Source organism: Siniperca chuatsi, linkage group LG12 (assembly GCF_020085105.1).
Source record: "Siniperca chuatsi isolate FFG_IHB_CAS linkage group LG12, ASM2008510v1, whole genome shotgun sequence".
In the NCBI taxonomy this organism is placed as follows: Eukaryota; Metazoa; Chordata; class Actinopteri; order Centrarchiformes; family Sinipercidae; genus Siniperca; species Siniperca chuatsi.
This window is the reverse complement of record NC_058053.1, coordinates 17518227-17536498: the sequence shown is the minus strand read 5'-3', so window position 1 is coordinate 17536498 and position 18272 is coordinate 17518227. Positions and strand designations below refer to the sequence as shown.

Below are 18272 nucleotides of genomic sequence, written 5' to 3'. Positions count from 1 at the left end.
ATGTGTTGGTGGAGTCAGAATTGACACATTTCACAGCCTACAAAAGTGGGTCAAACTGTAGATGTGACAGCCATTACACTCTGACATGTAGGGTGCCGAGAGAAATGTCCTTGAATGAAATGTCCCTCGATGAAAGAACAGCAAGGGTAGAGAGCATGTCAACCTGCACAGAACGTTCATCTCAGTTCCTGCTTACCTGGGAGAATGACTTAACATAGGCTCTGACCATTGCTTGCATAAGGTGAGGTCAACAAAACGAACAAAGGCAATACAACTAAGGGTTTGAGCTGACTGGTTGTGATGCAATGATTTTACATACAATTATGTTGTTCTATTAAACTAATCAGAAAATAAAAACATGACATGGGGAATATGAAGCAAATGGCTTGTTAAATACACATTTGAATATTACATGTTGATGTTTTTCCCTCTTTATAGGTTACCTATTGGTATTGCTGTTTTTAACATCTTGCTCACACTCGGTGTGACCTTGGAGGAGACAGACAGATTATGTGCAGACTAGCACAGCTGTTGGCCGTTCAGCTCTGTCCTTGAGGTTCGCTGATTTGATTCTGTGGTGTCAAAGTCAGCATCAAAACCGTAGATGGAGTATGCTTCTATTCTGTTAGATAAAAAACTTCATAGGCTACCAAAACTAAGTCAGCATACTCCTGAAATATAGTCGGCGTAGAACAGCATATGGTTAATGTGTTTTGATTATTGTTGAGGCAGAAATGCTGACATTGGCTGCTGCACAGATGCAGTTGAGGGGAGGTTTGCTATGCACTGCTTTGGAGGAGGTGGTTATGATGTGACCACATGTATAAGATGACGTGATCATTATATACCTGCCCACATACTGTAGGTAGGTGGACAACTTGTTTTCTCAACAGAAAGATGTAGGAAATCTTTTGATCGTGGTTGGCCTGCAGACAATCTACCAGGCAAACTGCAGGATTTGATATTCAGGCATATTCTTTGTGTGTATTCTGACACTAGTGAAAACCTCCAGAGCCCTTGCCTTTTTAGAATTACAGCTTATAACCTGCACTGTTGCTTGTATCACAACAAGGAGCAACACAAAAAGGTTTTGGCATATGTGCAGATGTTCAGTCTTTTTCATTTTTTGCTGGTAAAGCCCTCACAGAACTCCATTTTAGGTAAGAATTCACTTAGAAAGCTGCCTTTAAAGTGAAAATTGTTTCTTCATCCAGACTGAGGAATGAGGATGAGGGACTGTATTTTTTCAACATGAACAGATTGACTTTAAGATTGTGTCCATGTTCAAACTCCATTCATTATTCAGACTGTTTTAAAAAAGAGAAAAGCTAATAACACAGAATCACAGTGCAGTGGCCTTTTCAATGGCTGCAGCCCTGTCTGGTAGGAGTTGCAGTGTCTATGGAATGCATAGCAGGCATGCACACACATGCATGCACTCGCATGCATGCACACACACACACACACACTCTTGTCTCTTTAGGTTATAGGGAGTGCTGCATTCTGATGGATTCCTCTTATAAGAGACTGACAGCTGGCAAGTTCACTCTCTCTTACCTACCACTCAATTACCTTTGACATGTCAGTCAAAACATCTATTACACACACACACTCAAACTCTCATACACACTTATACACGCACACTCTGTGGTTCCACTCTCGTATTTCCACGACTCAATTACTTGAAATATAGCACTCTAAACAGCTGGAGGGCCTGAGCTCAATAAAACAAAGTCAGAACTGCAACAGGACGAGGAGTGACTGTGATGACCTGGCAGGGAATATCATATCATCAGGCCAAGGGACATGCTTATCATTCACCTCACGCCATGCACCCAATGGCGAGCTATTGGTACATATTGATTTTTCTGTCAGTCAGCATCTTTTGTCACTGGTACTGTGACTTTATGTCTTCATTTTGAGAGTTGCTATCATTGCATTTTTGCTGGTTTTGTGAAAGAGATAGTTGAGCTCGTCATCATAACTGATGCCTCTTTGATTTGCAAGTCACTGAATGACATGCACAAGGTGATAGATGTGGTGTCCATGGCTACAATGTAAATGTGTTGTCACTTTGGAGACAGAGCATTGCTTTGAGTCAGAGAGGACAGCTACATAATGGCAATGCTTCATTTTAAACCCAGGAGGGGGCAAATACAGCCAGAAGTCAGTGCCGTACAACATTAAACTGCCTTTTTCCCCTTTCATGCCAATTCATAACTAACAAAGTAAGAGCTGCTGTAGCTCCTATGGCTCTATTCTAGTATCATTCAACAAGGTTTGATGACGATTGTACATTGTACAGTGATAGCCTAATCAGCTAAGTAAAGTAGGCAGGCCTACCTGGCATTGTGGGCATGCAGCAAAGATTGCTGTATATACTATGTCTATCAGGAATAAATTGGGTGGAAATTGCTGTATGTGTCATGCAGCAATTAAGAGGGCTCGTGTGGCGAGGAGACAGACATTTAATAAATGCTACATTTCCCTCATTTCCCTTGCAAATAAACTTTCTGTCACACCTAAGATGATATCTATCACTCTAATTAACCTGCAGATATAGGTTTGTGCGTACACATTTCTGAGTGTGTGCTCCTGTGTGAATTTTGGAAAAAAGAACAATCCCAAACCAAAGCCATTCAGTGAGGTAATAAAGGAGTAACAGCAATACAGAGGGTAATTACATGTACCTTTGCAGGACCTGTAGCTCCTTCTATTCACATTCCTCATTGTGTTTAGTATACTCCCCATGATAAGTAGGACATTAAGGAAGAGTGGTCACCACCTTCCCTAAAATGCTACCATCATATCTGCAGCATTTTTAGAGTGTGAATGATGTTCTCTAAGCCATCATTAATCTCCCGGTCTTTGCCCAACCTCCTCTGATGGTAGAGATAGATAATTAGCACATTTGCCCATTGTGCCAAAAATAAAGATGAAAAGATGACTTTCAGAGAAGGCTTTCCTTGGCTCTGCAGACACTTGAACAGCCTCCACAGTGGAAAACATCACTTGCCAGAGCTGCTAAATCAAGCAGTCTTCAAGTTGCTTATTAATGCAATTCATCTAGGTGTGTTTTTCCCCAACATTTATTTGAGACAAGTAAAAATGCCAGCTTTTGTCTTTGATAATCTTTGTTTTTGATCTTGCTGTCACGTAATTAAAGTTAAAGGAATAGTTCGACATTTTGGGAAATTCGCTCATTTTCTTTCTTTCTGAGAGTTAAATGAGAAGATCGATACCACTCTCATGACTGTGCATTAAGTACGAAGCTAAAGCCAGGAGACAATTAGCCTAGCTTAGCATAAAGACTGGACACAGGGGGCAACAACTAGCTTGGCTCTCTCCAAAGTTCAAAAATATTCCTACCAGCACATCTGGGCTCACTAATTAACATGTTGTATTCAGTTCTTTAATCCATACAAAAACGGAATGACAAGTTGTGTTTTTATGGGGACTCGCGCTGTAACTATTTCTTGGTGGAGAGCAGTTGCAGGGTGTGGTGACTTCCTGGAGTTTCTTCTGGTTGCCTGGTAACCTTACGGTAACAAAAAAACTCCAAGTCACTCCTCCTGGCCTCTATTCGGCAAGAAATAGTTACATAGTAAAACCACAACCAAACAAAATACAACATAGTTCCCCCTGCTGCCAGTCTTTATGCTAAGCTAATCACCTGATGTTTCCAGCTACAGACATGTGAGCGGTATCAATCTTCTCGTCAAACTCTTAACAAGAAAGCATTTCATGAAATGTCAAACTATTCCTCTGAGGCAATAACCGCCTCAGCTGCCACCACCACAATAATCATCATCCTCATCCTCATCATTATCATCATCGTTACTATTAATCCCTACTATTAATCATTATTATTAATCCCTGTTACAATAATATTTTAACAGCTACCTTGTGCCCAGAGCTCATCACGCTGGGAAAACCAAAACATGTCTCTCTGTGAAGGACATTTTCTTTTTGAAGGAGGTGCAACCATGAAAATAGTGTCAACAGCAAACCCTGTTTGAAAAAGTGCAATATCAAGGGCATGCTGTAATTACAATGTGTTCAATTTAGCCTGTGGAGAGTTCAGCCTCTGCAGAGAGGTAGAACCCACTGTCCTTGAAAAATGCAGCCACATTGTCTCAGTGAAGTCAAGAGGTTTCACAAGGTGGGGCAAACTGTAGAAATTTGAGTGCATATAGGGTCATGTTGGTAACCGCCATCCACTTAAAGAGCAAATTCACTCAATTTAGAGAAAGTTCAGTCACTTTGTGAAGGTCAGTCAGACCAGTAATAAGTGATTGTTTGAGTTGCTTTGGGAGATCACTCCTGACTGAACTGATACCAGAGGACATGTAGACTCTGGTCGCCAGTAGAAACAGACAGGGTTGTGGTCCAGATGAAAGGTTACTGTTTCATCCTGTGGGGACGGAAAGGCCATCTTTCATTTCTCATTTAATAAGTCTGTGTGTGTTTGCGCACATGAGTGTGGGTTTTTATGGGTATGTGAATGAGCAAAAATGGTAGGTTTAAAAGGAAAGAGTGAAGATTTCTTCTCCCAAATTTAGATTTTTGACCTTTGACAAACTGATATATGAAGTGGATAAATAAGGCCAATCAATGGTGTTTTCATAATACAGAAGTTGACTGCTAAGTTCACAAATTTAGAGCACTTACAAAATGGATCCTAATCTCTAAGATAAAGATTAAATTAGATATTGATTTATTCAAACTTATTCACACTGGAATAAAAACCTACACACTCTACAAGAATGTTTCTGCACATGCACTGCAATAGAATGAGGGGTTCTTGTAAATACCCAGGCTGATACACACACTGTCATTTACTAATGCACGGTATCATTGCCCTGAAAGTAATGCTTCATGTGATACAAGTGGGAGAGGAAGGTACTTATTCATCAGTGTGTGTCAGAGGGTTATGCTCTAAACAGACCCTGCAGCAGTGTGTTGCAAATAAAGACTAATAGCTCAGTTGGTGGCAAATACGTCTACTAACACCAAAACATTGCTTTGTAGGAACTAAAGGCTTAACAATTATCCATCCAATTAAAATCTTGTTGCAAACACACTGGACTGAATGACTGATGTTACCATTCTTACGTCCATCAAGTACACTGCAAGTCACATAAGGTGGCGGCTATAAAATCAGAGTAATTATAGCAGAGCATGTGACATATTTACCCATACACAGTCAGTATTCCAGGCAGAAATGGTTGCATAGAGGAGGTTGTGCGAGATTAAGAGAGAGACAGAACAAGAATGATTGAGAGGAAGGGCCAACATACAAGTCCATGTAATGATATACATATCTAGCTTCCTATATCTCTCCCTTTTCAGTCATATGACCCTGTAGTAAGTCAGTGTAATAGCCTTTGCTCAGGGAGCCTTGTGATTTAAAGACATGCGTTTCAACCTGTGAATATTGACAATATATCACCGCCTTCCTTCCTCATCTTCCCTTCTTTATCTCCACACTTGGCTCTTAGTTATTGTCTGTTTCAAGCTCTCCCTCTCTTGCTCTTGCTCTCGCTTTCCCTTGTCTGTTCTCTCTTTCTGTTGCTCCCCCCCCCCCACACACACACAGGGAGACACACACTCCCAGGCACCTCCCCTCTTCACCCCTGAGGCCCACACAATAAGAGCTTAATGAAAAGGTACTTTACACTGGCGGCTGTGCACTGGGGAGATATCTTTAAATGTCACTGTTAATGGGATGAATTAGCAGAGAGCAGGGTGTTCTGCATCTGTGTGTGAATGTGTGCATCCTGATGAAAGTGTATGATACCTGGATAAATGAATTATAGTTTATTTGTCTGTGTGTGTGGGTGTGTGTGTGAGAGAGAGAGAGTGTGTGCATGTGTGTTAGTTCACCACCCAGCAGTATATAGTGGCAGTTCATGCTGTTGATTTATGTTCCCCAGGCTTCGGCTCTCTGGACCCTAGCTTGATTGCAGTGTATCACTGCAGCTACAGCCATGACCCCACTGTGACCCCATAAATTAGCCCCACTGCATGACGGGGAGCTTGCAAAATCGGATGATGGCGATCTTCTTGAGCTGATTGATTTAACTATAGCCATAATTTCAGCATTTATTTATTCCCCTCTAGTCTCCTTCCTGTAAATCGAGTGTCTCAGTGGTGCAATGCATCACAGCTCCAGTGAACCTAGAGGACCATGGTGAGAAGGACTGATGTTTTTCCATGGATCATTGGCGAGAGGGTCTGTTTAATGGTTACATCAATGGTTTACATACTTAATAGAAAGGTATTAGAAGAATGAAGGCAGATCACGTTGCTGCTGTCTTATAATCTCAGCTGATGAAGCCATGATACACTGAGGTGGAACACTAGGTACCTTCTCAAACTCTGGTTTTACACTGATATACAGTAGAAAGTGCCAGTGCAGAATTTATCACTTTTGACCTTTTTCTGAACTTTACTCTGTCTGTGGCAGATATTTACAGAGCCTTACAGAGAGGAGCATGACTGATGGAGAGAGAGGGATAAGTGTCCAAGAGAGAAAAGAGGGTGGTTGTTTAGGAAGGAAGGAGGTCATGAGTGTGTGTGACATGCTGCTGTAGAGGAGGCAAACCTCCTTCACATCAAAGCAGCTTTTAGGGAGCAATTAGCAGAGCTGCAAATAGGCAGATAACACAATTAACAGTGACACAATCTTTACATTAAACATGGTCCCAGGTTAACTGAATTTACAGTGGCGCATCTAAAGAGCAACTTGTGCACAGTCGCTAATGGATGACACTCCTCCTTTCATTGTCTTATTTAGGCTTAGATTTTAGATTGCCAAGAGAAGCACAGATGTGTGCTGTGATCAGAAGTAGAACAAGCCACCACAGGGAGAGAGGGAGAGATTTGCACGTGACTGGTAGACTGCAGAGTGTGTCTGCAAAGTCATCTGAGGTCGGCCAGTCTGTGTGATGAGATAGATGACGCAGAGTAAGGGCTTAGGCCGAGTACAGCACAGTGCCACACAGGCCAGGCTCACACACAAAACACACCACCTTGCATATTAGATTAGATAGCGATTGAACCTTGGCTTTATTTGCAAACAAGAAAGCCACACAGAGAGTGTTAAGTGAGGAACTAAGCTACATAAAACTAAGAGTCTGCAGCCCAATAGCAGCTCTGTGAGGGTGCGCTTGGGCACAGCGGTGCTATAAACTAAATTCAAATGTCAACATGTTAACACGCTCATAATGACAATGGTCGCATTAGCAGGTATAATGTTTACCGTGTTTACCATGTTTACCATCTTAGTTTAGCATGTTAGCATGCTAACATTTGCTAATTAGCAGTAAAGACCTACAGCTGAGGCTGATGGGAATGTCATTAACTTTGCAGGTAGAAATAAACATTTTGGTCTGATGATGGTGCCAGATGAAAAGTCAGGGGGTCAGTTACAATTAATCCTGTGGGGAACACGAATGTGTGAACAAAATTTCATGGCAATCCATTCAATAGTTGTGGAGACATTTTACTCAAAACCACAAATGTGAACCTCATAGTGGCGCTACAGGGGATCACCGAAGTCATTATCATCCTCTGGGGAACATGAATGCATCTGTAAAAAATTTCCTGTTGATCCATTGAATAGTTGTTGAGATAATCTGGACCAAAGTGGTGGACTTACTGACAAACTGACAACATGCAGAGTTGCTAGCTAAGCTGGTCAAGTACCAAACGAGAAGCAAGAAGGCTGCCAAAAAAGCAGTAATAGCACATTTATTATCAAACAAGTCATTTTTGCTGATATATTGTATCTCATCTAGGCAATTTCCATTGCAGATCACTTTTGCAAGTACACAGTAAGACAGTGATGACATGAGCGAGACAGACGTTGAAGAGAAGAAATTGGTATGGACCAGTGCGATTTGCCCTGTGAGCTGTGTTTTCACACAGTGGCAGGGACTGCTTGGTGATTTTCTAAGCCTCAGCATACTAACACTCCAAGCTGAAGAGAGGAGAGGGAAGGAGAGATGAGGCTGGGGGATTGGAGCAGAGCTACTCTGGCCTTTCTCCAGCCCCATCCAGGGCACAATCTGGGTAGTAGCTGTATGTTTATTCCTGTGAACACACCACTCCTACAGGATGAGAGGTGACTGGATCTCGGCACTGGATGCTGCTCAGGTTTCATGTTAGCCAGGATTTGACTTCACTCCCAGTTCTTCAAAGGCTTCAATACACATCCCCCCCCACTTTCCTGTTGGATCCAGGGGCAGACATATCCAGTGGTAGACATATCCCTTTCATCAGGAGGTGCTTTTCTCTGACAGCACAGATTAGTGAGAGGCAAATGCATTTAGAAACGCCAGGCTCATTTTCCTTGCTCACACACTTTACCATGCTTTGCATTAATAAATGGTTCATCCAAGGTCTTCTATCTGTTGTCCCATTGAATTCAGCATATGAAATTTTAATGTAAGCTCACATCACACAAGGAATACTAAATTCAAGTGATACAGCTCTGTGCAGGTGCAGAACAGCTACTTCAAATCGGTTTGATCTCTATTTTTAAATCAGTAGAATTGTAATGATAAAGGACTAAGAGATGAGGATGAATAGACAGACGGGGAAGGAATAAAGTACTGTGGGTCCAGCTCAGGTTGGTGTTGACAGCGGGGATGCTTGGTGACAAAAACCTTTTGGCCTCAGCTCTCTCTGCTGGAGTGTGGAGCCTCAGTCTCATCCCTGGAGTTCCTGTAAATCCTGCCTTCTGCTGTTTACACTAGGGCTAAAGCTGATGTTACAGGGGCCTGCTCCTTCCATCTGGAGGAAGCAGGCCCATTGTTTTTGGTGCTTATCAAGACACTCCTCGAATTCAAGATCTCCTCAGAAATGTGTACATATCTCTGGTTTGTATGCCACTTTGTGTAGAAATTAAAAATTTCTGACTATGTTGTTAAATCGACTAGACTAGGAGTCTACAGCCACGTTAGTGTCACTGTGAGGCTCTTCTTGGAGCTAACGTCAGCATGCTAACATGCTCAAAATGACAATGCTAACATACTGATGTTAAGCAGGTATAATGTTTACACCACGTTCACCATCTTAGTTTAGTATGTTAGCATGCTAACATTTGCTAATTAGCAATAAACAGAGTACAGATGAGGCTGATGGAAATGTCACTAGTTTTGCTGGTATTTGGTCATAAACCAAAGTGTTGGACATTGGTATAGTGTTGGTATTTTGACCTGATGGTGGCTATAGATGAAAAGCCAGGGGATCACCAAAGTGATTACAATTTATTTGCTACACACTTGCATACGCTTGGCAGTCCATCCAACAGTTGTTTCAAGCTATTTCTCTCTCTCTCTCTCACTCAAACCATAAATGTCAACCTCATGGTGGCGCTACAGGAAAAGTCAGAGGATCACCAAAGTCATCAGGATTCATCAACTTGGAACTATGAATGTCACGAATGAAACAAAATGTCATGGCAATCCATCCAATAGTTGTTGATACAGTACATTTCAGTCTGGACTGAGTGGTAGCCTGACCGACCGTCAGACCGACATTGCCATCCTCAAAATCAAGACCTGTGCACCAAACATTATGAGGAAACAACAGAATAATGCCATTTCCTCATCATCAATTATTTATCTCATAATTATAAAAAGTCATTTTAGTTAAATGTTTAAAATTGATTCAAATTAAAAATCTTGTGCAAAAAGCATCTTACTAGCTGTTTAAAGAGACAAGTCTTTTTAAATTGTTGAACTAGAGTAAGAAGAGTAAAACCCACTGTGTGATTATCATTTCTACAGCCTTCTGGCCCTTTCCTAGAGGGAGCAATCATTCCCTGTGTAAGAGATTGTGTAGAGACTGTGAGAGCATCAGGATACAGTCTCAGGTCATCAGTGATGTAGGTAAGAGCGGTTGAAGACAAACACACCCTAACATACACAAATACATTTAATCATGTTATTCACATATTCAACAGTGTTTGATATAACTATTGGAAGCGTTGTGATATTCTCAACAAGAATGTTTTAAATATTGCGGAGGGCATAAAGGCGGTTTAAATAAGCTGTTAAGTTACTAGTCAAACATACTATGCATTTGTATTCTGTATGTTTCCTTGCCATGGTAAAAGCTGCCTTCCCTGACAGGCATATTTCCTTTGAAGCTGGAGGCTGGGTGAACGCAGAGATCCAGATTGCAAGCTGGGAATATAGGCCAGGAATCCAGGATCATGGATACAGGAATAGGCAGTGTCCTTGGGAAGTGTTGAAGTGAGCTGTGTTGATAAGCTGCTGAGGGATTCCTAGAATGGAAATGGGGTGAGCCAATCGATCAGGAGAGTAAAACCCTAAGGCGGAGCAGAGGTGGTGCTGGGTGGGGTGGGAGGTTGAACTGCATGATGGTATCTCCATCATCAGCCTAATCCCCCTCAAGTTCAGTGACCAATTGAACAATGCACATTTGTTTCTTCACCCTTCACATACATGCAAGGACCATACCAGTGAGTCTGCATATTTAATCATTTATGGCAAATCATATCTACTTTACATCACTGCTGACTATTTGGCAAACTATGCTGAAATGTTTCAAGTTTTTACATTGATTTTTTTCACCTTCTAGGCAGCCATTGGTTTCCATTATTTTTTGTATGGTTGAAAATCAATTGGTGGACTTTCTTTGGTTGTGCAATCCATCACAGTGAACAACAACTATGCATTTGTTTTTGTCAAAGTTATATTATAGTTGTGAGATAGTGCAGTGTGCCCTATTCAAATATATCAGCAACAATGTTCAAAAATATTTAAAAGAGACTTGATGTTATGACTGTAATGGAATAAGACAAGCAAATTTCAAGAATATTTTATTGATTTTCATACCATAAAAGGATAGATGGAAATCAATTGCTGCCTAGAAAGTAAGACAAATATATAAAAAAATCTATATAGCATAATTCAGAAAATTGTCACCAAAGACACAGGTCTTTTAATTAGTAACTAATATGTTCCATACTTATGTTAACAACTGAGCAAACACAATTCGCTGATGGAGACTGTGAGATGTGGTTGAAAGCTAGCCGAGTTAATATGTTTTTGTCAATCTACTACTCCTAATGTCAAGAATGAACTTTCACGTTCAAATGATAATCATATTAAGACAATGGCACACACTCAGAGCAGCAGAATAACCACACATCACAGCAGTGTGTGTACCTTTACAGGTGCATACACTATACTTGTGCTTGTGTGGGGGTTAATGCACTAATCTTAAATCACACATCTCTTGTCAATTTGTAACATCCACTCAGGACAGTAAGCCAGTGCTGAGGGTGTTGTCTTCTCTGACCAATCAGAGAGGCTGAGCCTGTCTCTTTCTCCGCTATGATGTCAGGCAGATGAAAGCACAGAAGGAGAGTATGACTGAGAGACAGAGGAAGACAGGGTGATGGTGAGCGAGAGCTTAAGGAAGAGTCGTACAGGGTCAGCTGAGTGGGAGAAGAAGAGAGGGACTGATGGAGAGAGTTGGTAACAGTAGAAAAGAGGGAAATAATGCTGACAGATTATTGAAAAAGTGGAACAAAGTAAATATAGAAGACGAGAGAAAGAGAATGAAGAGCATGCATGCTTTTAAGAGCGAACAAGAGATGGAAAGAGATATAGTGACATATTTACTTAAAGATGTCCATTTCCACACTTGCACAGTGCGTAGGAGGTGGGAAGGTTGTGGATTTGACACAAGTTGGCGAATGGCACAGTTGGATGATGTCACTTGTCTTTCACCCCATATTCCTTCTCCTCTGATTGCTGGTAGGTCCAGTCCAGACACCACCACTCTCCTCCTCCCTGTCTCCCTCCATCAGTATGCTGACAGGTGGGGAAACACATTGAAATATTAACATCAGGGTGCAAAAAGGTCTCGACAAAAACTTAAGATGCTCATGAAATATAGTTTTTTTTTAAAGAACCAACATTGTCAGCATCAGTTTAAGTTTCTTGTATGACTCAAGAAAAACAATAAAGAATGTGGTTACTTTTTATAGTTGGAATTCAGAATCAGAACGACAGCTTCAAACAGAGTACTAAAAAGGCAATGAACCCTCCACTTGGTTATTTTCGATTTGTTTATAAGACATTTTTAAATAGACATTTATAAATAGATGCTTAATCTGAACGACACAAATGTACTTTCAAGTGCCTTTGACAAGCCAGACAGGACAATGGTGTAAAAATAGATATAAAAAGGGTTTTTATATGGAATGACGCACTTATTATCTGCTTTTGATTTCCTTGAAACTTAAAGTGGCAATCTCGAAGATTTTCATTTAAATACACGTCTGTTAAGTCATTATCTTTCGCCAAATGAGTTAACACAATGTTGATTGAGCCTATGGCCCACTGATGAAAATATATAAAAGCCCTTGCATTTGCAGTATTATGAACTGGGTGTCTGTGGCGACATTTGCGGAAAAAATGCTGTTTTAAGTTACTGCTACTGCAGACTAAACATTTCCTGCTACAGCTTCACATTAAAAGCATTTAACTGGCGAAACACGAGTTGACTTTTATTATGATATAGTCACAGGAAATGCAATGTGTTTGTCAGTTAGTACTGACCGCTTTAGTTCATCAAAAATGAGTCTACAAAACAAGACAATGGACATTTTCAGCATTTTTTGACAGCGGATCAGTTTGAAATATTGTAGTGAGTAATGGAACAAGAAGGAGCAGCCACAGTGAGCTGTTAGATGAAGCACTACAGGCGACATGCTGCACACCTCCAACTTCTCAGCGAGGTAACCGAGTCCTTTCACTGTGCCCTGCTGTTTGCAGACTCATGCCATGTGCACCATAAAATCAGATCATGGTTGCTCACAGAATGATGGAAAAAGTTATTACTTGACTTCTTTATTAAAACGACAATAGCTTGTTTTGCTGCCCCCAGAATTCTGTGAGCTGTAGTATTAAACCGCATTTGCTGTTACCACCAGTAACTAGGTGTCGCCAACCAGTTCTGAAATCTTAAGGATTACAACTTTAAATAAAAAAAAAGAGGTTCAGCAGTTAAACTGTGCAGATTTCCTTTGATTTAGCAAGAGTTTCTGTATCAGTACAATGAGATAATAATCAATTCTACACATGTATGTACAGTTGTTTCAGAGAGGACACACAAACACACACACACACACACACACACACACACACACACACACACACACACACACACACACACACACACACACACACACACACATGTTCCCCAGCATGGATAGTGGATGAGTCATGTCTGGCAGCCCTTGCTGTGATGGGTCCAGATTTAAAGGCCAGCAATCTGCATTCATCTCACAGACATACTCCCTCTCTCTCTCTCTCTCCCCTGTCTCTGGCTCTGTCTCTCTACTCTCACTCTTTCCCTCGTGATACATCTATCTCCTTTACACACACACACACACACACAGAGGTAGGGAAGTATTGAAGGTGGTGTGAAACTGACGACTCTCTGCTGTGCCAGACACATACTCCGTATGTTGTTGATTGGCCACATCTCAGGAGCTGACATAAGTCAGGCGTTCAGCTCGAACCAATCAAATTGCAGATCTGGAAATGGTATTGTGAGACTCCTGGCCAGGTCCATATATCCATATGTCTACCAACAGAGCAGGGGGAGGCAGGCATAGACATGCACAAACACACAACAGTTAGGGTCAAAGATGAAGCATGAAATTGAGCAACTACAGTTAAAGGCAGACTAGACAATCCCAGCCATGCCCAGTAGGACATCTATCCCCGAGAGGCACAATCACAGCATCCTGCAGTGACATAATATGTGAGAGCAATGAGTGTTGAATGATGAGCATTCAAGCACCCCTAGCACTGACACAACAGATGTTTGCCATCCGCGATTTCAAATCCTGTTAATGCTCCTACCAAAATTCAGGCCCTGGATGGTGAACTTTCAGTCACCATTACGATCAGAGGTGAATTACAGAACAAAACAGAATCTCCTTGTGTGTGCACCCACTGACATTTGGTGATAAATCAGCAAATTTACAAAAACAAGGCTTTTTTCCTCCACTCAATACGGCAACAGAAATGGCCAAAATACGGCAGACAACAGTAAGTGGTGAGCTATCCATGGTGCTGAAAATTAGTGCTGTTCTCTCACAGAAAAAAAATCACACAATATATAACATTTTCATTTAATTCCCTGCACTATTCAATATGATGTTGCATATTTTATTTTATTTTTTGGCAGAGGGACACTGGCTGCACTAAAACTAATTGGATTGGTGTTAGATGAACACTTCTTCCCCTCAACAAATTCTAGAATAAGCTGCCTCCCACCCTGCCATAAGCACACATTAATCAGGTAATCATCTCTTGTCTTATCCCCAATATACAGCCCATTAACATTAAGCAACACTCTCTTTGGTAGCACTCCAAGCCATGCGCTCTGACAATGATTAGTAGCTTTAAAGACGAGGATAAATACTGTAATTTTACTTTCACCACCCTAAGAACAACTACCACCTATCTCTCCCTCCCTCCCTCTGGTACTGTCTCTGTCACACACACACACACACACACACACACACAGGAACATTGCATATAGGGCCATACTGTAAGTCATGTGTTTGTTTTGAACCCACTGACCAAACACAATACAACTGATAAGATGGGACCCACTTGCAGGGATCAGGTACACAGTATTGTTAAACCTACAAGCACACACCTTGTGCTTGTTCAGCTGCTTTCCACTTGTCAGAGGTTCAAACCTGACTAGTTTTCAATAGAGTTGTCAAAGCCTTAATTTCCCACATCTTAGTTTCACCTCCGTCTCCTCTGGGCAAGAAAAAAAGCTTTGTAATTTGAGGATTTACGGTATGTACAGCCTACATTGCTGTGTGAAATGGGCCGGATCAATGAATCTTAATGACTACATGGAAACAGTGAGTGTGATGTCTTAACTGCATTGTTGTTCTTGTGAATGGACTCGCATCTATCCTGCACCAAAAGCAAGATGTCGCCAAAAGTGTGTGTTTGTGCCCTGCCAAGACAATATTTGGCAACTATTACTAATGAGGAGCAGCGTGGATAGCCAAAACACCCCTAACCACCTTTATGTGTGTCTGTGCTCTCTCTCTCTCTCTCTCTCTCTCTCTCTCTCTCTCCTCTCCTCCCATGTGTGTCTGTGTGTGTGTGTTTGTGTGTGTGTGCACATAGGTAATAAGCTGCTCCGCCACTGCGCAACGATGGAGCTATCGCAACGATGGAGATGACGCAAACAGACCCAGCTCTCCGAAAAAGTGTTTCAAGACGAACATGGCGGCAACTTAACCGCGGTCCAAGATGACAATGGCCAACGGGAGAAATGATTCTAGGCTTTCCGCCCAGGTACGGGAAAGAGAAACCAGCCTGTGTGCATCGAAAGGACTCGTTGCTCTCCTTTAAGTGAATCTGCAAACCGAACGGCGGCAGACGCGCAGCATCAGTACCAAGAGGCTCGCAACAGCTGGTCTCCCTGCGCCCCCGACAAGAGAACAAACCCGGGGAGGGACGTTAGAAAGAGGGGGGCATGCGGTCAAAGAGGACGCCGTTTCCCCCCGGAGAGCCATGGAGAACCGGGATGCGGCAGCGCTAAGCTTAATCTGTGCGGGCGCGCTAATTGGATCGGAATAGCACCGATTGCTGCGGGCGCGATAGAGGAGCGCCCTGGACCGGCGGAGGCACGGCACCCCACCGTTACAGAGGAGAACCAACCGGAGTCCATCCCCCCCCAAGTCAATGAGTATTGTGGCAGAGCAGCCCCCGCGGTGGAGTCGGCCAGGGCAGCACTTTCCTAAAATATGACCAGGGGTGCTTGGATGCGTCGGCAGCATGATGAAGGCTTAAAATACTGGTTTGCACCCCGAGAGAACGAGAAGCCATTTACCGAGTCGGAGCGGGCCCAGAGATGGCGACTGTCGCTGGCCTCTCTGCTGTTCATCACCGTCCTGCTCTCTGATCACTTGTGGTTCTGTGCCGAGGCGAAACTAACGCGAACCCGAGACAAGCGATCGGACGAGGGGCTTGCAATTACGGACATGGGCGAGTACCCAAACTCCCTCCACCGACACCATATCCCAACATCACCTGACCCCCACCGTCTCGCCAGAGAGCAAGATGTTATTTTTCTAGGGAATTCTACCAAACCTCTGTGGCGAATGGACACCTGTCACCCCGACAGCCTGTCCAAAGACTGCTTTACTTTCACGGACGCGAAGACCGTGTGCCTGGGCCTCTCCGGTGGAGGGGAAAAGGGGACACAGTTGGCGTACGTGAATCTGAGCGATTTGTACCTTTCTTTTTGTAATTCCTACTCACTTTTGGATTTGTTTTACGGGTTTACGAGTCCGGACGATTTGAATTGCACCCTGGATATGGCCATGGGGGGATGCAGTGAGTGTGTCCGGGCTTATCAGCGTCTTGACCAGCAGGCGGAGGAGAACTACCGGGAGTTTGAACTGCTGGTTCAGAAATACGAGACAGATGCATACTCGGTTAGGACGTGCATGGAGGAATGCAAGGTAGGACTAACGAGGCTGGGTAGCGCACGCGCGTGCACACAAGTGCATTTAAGGGGGTGGGTTCACAGTCGTCATGGCAACCGTTGGGCATATTTGTCAGTGTATTGGTATTTGTTTTTTAGACTTCAGGCTACCAGTAGACTACCAGTGCCGTTCTTGCATCATTTGGCCTGTTAGGGTTTGCACAAACACACAGTTGCACCAAATGAAACTGGCATGTGGGACTAGAGGACAGGTCAATAGACTCCTGCAGTCCTTCATTCTCTCTCCCTCTCTTTTTTTCCTTGTTTCTCTCTCTCTGGGTCTCTAAGTCTAATCTTTCTAATATGGACTACTTTGTGAACTGTGACTGTGAAAGTGACATTTGACATTTGGAGTAAGGGCCAGGCTTGCACTGCAGCTCTATGAGATGAGGAGAGAGAAGGCTGTTGAGTGGTGCCCATTTCAATATCGTTAATAGCATGCCAGCAATTTCTAATCCAGGCTTTGTATTGTCCCCAGTTTGCTTGTTGTTCCAATAACATGGCAGTCTTAGAGCACATATCTCAGGCTGTGGACTACATGTTGTGCATGTCAACAACATAGCATACGTAGGTCTACATTATCTACACACACACACACACACACACACACACACACACAGACGCACACACATACACAAACAAAGACACACACACACAGATAAACACACTTTGTCTTGTGTTACTTTAGGCATGAAGGCCCACTCGGCTGTGCTGAACAATGAAAACTTGTAAACAGATACATGGTGGGGATACATTGGTTGAATTACACTTCAATCTGTTTCATTTGCTGTGCGCTGGACTGTTGCGGAGGCTCGTCTCCCTGTCAGCTGTGCATCCGCCTGTGCTCTCTCTCCATGGTGCTGAAACAAGGCACTGCAAAGACCTCTCAGGGGGACATGCTTGTTTCTTTAGCTGTGTGGTTATGAAATTATATCCATTCTTTTAATTAGTCTGGCAGTGAAGTATGGTTAAATAGTCGATTTTATTGGCACAAAGACCAACCTAATTTTGGACCACTACACTGCATGTTCTCTCACCTCTACCTATACCTGATTAGCTCAGTCAGGTGGGTTCAAGTTCCTGTTTGGCTGCACACACATGATAGATGGAAAATATGCAGTGTGGGGTCTTTCATTAACAGGATTGAGAATCTCTGGTATGGAAAGTATTGAATATGGTTAATGACACTAGGCATGTGGGAGTATGGCCTGACAAAGACAATATAGATTTATGATGTTAGTCTGACTTGTACTGTCTCTGATATAGATACAGTACATGCATTTTTATACTGCATGCACTGTATATACAATATAGCATTATTTGTGCTTGGCAGCCTTTTACCTGTCCTGTATTATGTTTTTGTGTTTGATGCACTGTAGCTTGACCACTTTCCTTATCCTGAACATTAAGGTTTTGAGGAATTGTAATGAAAGTTGTTATCAAAATGTGTCCAAAGCCGGTAGAGCTGCCTCATCACCACAACAGCACTATAACACAGGTCAGGGAATGAACCTTGGAAAGCAAGAAATCTTTCCTCAAAACTGCCCTAATAATGATCCCGCAGCCCAAACTCATTTCTACAAGATGGATGTTGTACAAGGGCAGATGGTCAGGGTGCTGGGCTGCGAGTGCTGATAATCCATGTGTGTGTGTGTGTGAGGAAGGATAGTTAGTGGGAGGATATACTGAGGATA

General features: G+C 42.6%; 1 protein-coding gene across 1 annotated transcript in view; it reads left to right on the top strand.

Moving 5' to 3' along the window:
• Nucleotides 1-15192: 15192 nt before the first annotated feature.
• Nucleotides 15193-18272, top strand: part of LOC122885844 (transmembrane protein FAM155A) — an 82767-nt gene continuing 79687 nt past the window's right edge. Inside the window, exon 1 of the mRNA XM_044217544.1 lies at nucleotides 15193-16555. Within this exon, the coding sequence (XP_044073479.1) occupies nucleotides 15836-16555 (720 nt within the window). The 5' untranslated portion in view covers nucleotides 15193-15835. The remainder of the gene's footprint in view (nucleotides 16556-18272) is intronic.